The following is a 2,194-nucleotide window of genomic DNA, read 5'->3' on the forward strand; positions in this document are numbered from 1 at the left end:
GCCTGGCGATGGTGCACATTCAGTGGACGACCAACGTACAGTCAACTCCTACCCCTCCGCCACACCGTCCAAAGTCTCCGCTCTCAATTCGAAGCGACCCACAAGGGACATTGACCGCGTGAGGGCTGTTAAAAACGCCCCGCTGCGTGTGCAGTCCGTTCGCATTGTAGAGTAGAGAATGAAGCTCGGACCGAAAAGACGCACCGAAAGCTGCAGCATATTTGGCAATACGAGCAGTTATAGTAAGATAATAAATACAGTTGGATCATCCAGAAGGTTGCACGTTGCCATAAGTGCAATGCCTTGTAATGCAACTACTTAATCGAAGCTTATCTTCCTATATGTTACACATATGTACTTTAATTGCAATGTGTAATTTGCCGTGCAAGCACTTAATTGAAATTCTTTAATTTCCGGTCAACTTCGGTCATTTCTCTCACATCCTGCTTACGTCAATCGATTGTGAAGCCGAAGAAGGCAAGACAATATCAGAGCCACGGCCACTTAACAATCAAACTTATGCTGCTTTCAAGAGTGCCAATGTTATTAAGGTCCATCTTCATTCAAATTCATTCAAGCAACACTCACTGGAGCGTTTGTATCTAACGTATCGTCAGCGTCAAAAGTCACTGATCATTGTCAATCTGGTTGACATTATGCTTAAAGTGACGCTCGCAATTGTTTGGTTCAGTAGAGAGAGTAGCAACGCGGTGAGTATGAAGAAGTATTTCGAAAATATTTATTACATGTATTACTTAAATTAGAGAGAGTAATCTTTTACTTTTTTTGATAATTTTATAAAAAGGCCATTGCTTTTAAAAAAAAGTAGACCTATTAAAAGCATTTTATATATTCTCTTAAGGGGGTATTCTGGTCTAGAAATTTAAAAAAATCTAAATTTGTTTTTTTAATATTTTCAAAGTTTAACTATTCAAGAATATGTGTACAAGAGGATTTTTCAAAATTCAAATTATTTTCGGAGAAATAGGCATTTTTCTGACCCGGCATCCAAACTGGTTCGGCCGGAACTAACCGAACAAAAGACTTTACGCGAAACTTTAAACGCATTTTTCTCAAAAGTGGCTTTTTCGGAACGATACCCACGATTTCTCAGGTTCTACTGGACCGATTTACTTGAACGTTTGATAGAGTCTTCTTTACAGGCTTGTCTAGGGTGAAACTAGCCCCATCCCCAAATTTTTAATTTTATTATTTTTAAAAAAATCGAAATAGTCATAAAAAGTGATCCAAAAAACTTTTTTCAGGCAGTCGCCATTTTGTGAAAAAAAATTTTTCCCACTTTTCCGTAGTTCCGGCCATTGCGACATAATTCTAGATTAATAATCTGTTTTTTTTTTTGGTTTCAGATAACTAGGAGGGTTGAAATCATGGGTAAGGTCACGTGGAACACTTCGTCAGCTCATAATTTTTGAAATTTTGTACTTTTTTTAGTTTTTATTTTTTTGCTGTACTCTTCTAAAATTAGAAAATAAGTAATAAAAAAATGGATACTAAAAATATTAATTGCCTTTTTTTACGACACTTTAAAAATTACCTGAAATTCATGCTACCAGAATACCCCCTTAATAGAAGTTGAAAGTTTTGAAATAAATACATACATACAGAAGTATTTGTCCTCAGGAAGAACAAGACGTAAATGAACAGTAAAATAAATATAAATACATACACAGATATTTGAAATTGCGGTGTGAAACTTAGCATCAATACAAATCTGAAGGAATAAAAAACAATGAACTATAGCACAAGGGTTATGTATACTTGAATGGCTTCCTGATTACGGCTTTTATATCCCAAATGGTTAAAAATTTAGCAAATTTTATATAAAAAAGGTTAGACTGATTTAGACTAATTAATAGTTCTATAGACTTAAAAATAAATTTGAGATATTAAATCTACAATAAAATATCAGCTAACTGTAGTACTCCGCTTGAACTAAGCATGAATAACTCTTGGAAACCTCCGTCAAAGAAGGAAAAGAAAAAGCACACAAACTTCAAATTTAATGATGTTTATTCTCTTTCGAAAGAACATTCTTTTGATTAATTTTTTGAGGTAGGTACATTCGTTATGTAAAATTTTCGATGACTCGTTTCAGTATTTTGACTGGTAACTGGCGAAGGATTCGCGTTATATTTTGTTCCAAGACCTGAATCGAAACAGGATTGTCCGCATA

The 2,194-nt window shown here is 34.8% G+C and overlaps 1 protein-coding gene across 1 annotated transcript; it reads left to right on the forward strand.

The window, feature by feature from the left end:
- Positions 1 to 6: 6 nt before the first annotated feature.
- LOC120779345 (adenylyl cyclase 78C-like) lies at positions 7 to 1,433 on the forward strand. Its single transcript, XM_040111543.1, has 3 exons — positions 7 to 242; positions 469 to 710; positions 1,368 to 1,433. Exons 1-3 carry the CDS (start codon positions 179 to 181, stop codon positions 1,431 to 1,433), a joined length of 372 nt encoding a protein of 123 aa, XP_039967477.1. The 5' UTR covers positions 7 to 178.
- The last annotated feature ends 761 nt before the right edge of the window (positions 1,434 to 2,194 follow it).

The sequence above is a fragment of the Bactrocera tryoni genome, unplaced genomic scaffold, assembly GCF_016617805.1.
Source record: "Bactrocera tryoni isolate S06 unplaced genomic scaffold, CSIRO_BtryS06_freeze2 ctg7180000198765_QRY, whole genome shotgun sequence".
In the NCBI taxonomy this organism is placed as follows: domain Eukaryota; kingdom Metazoa; phylum Arthropoda; class Insecta; order Diptera; family Tephritidae; genus Bactrocera; species Bactrocera tryoni.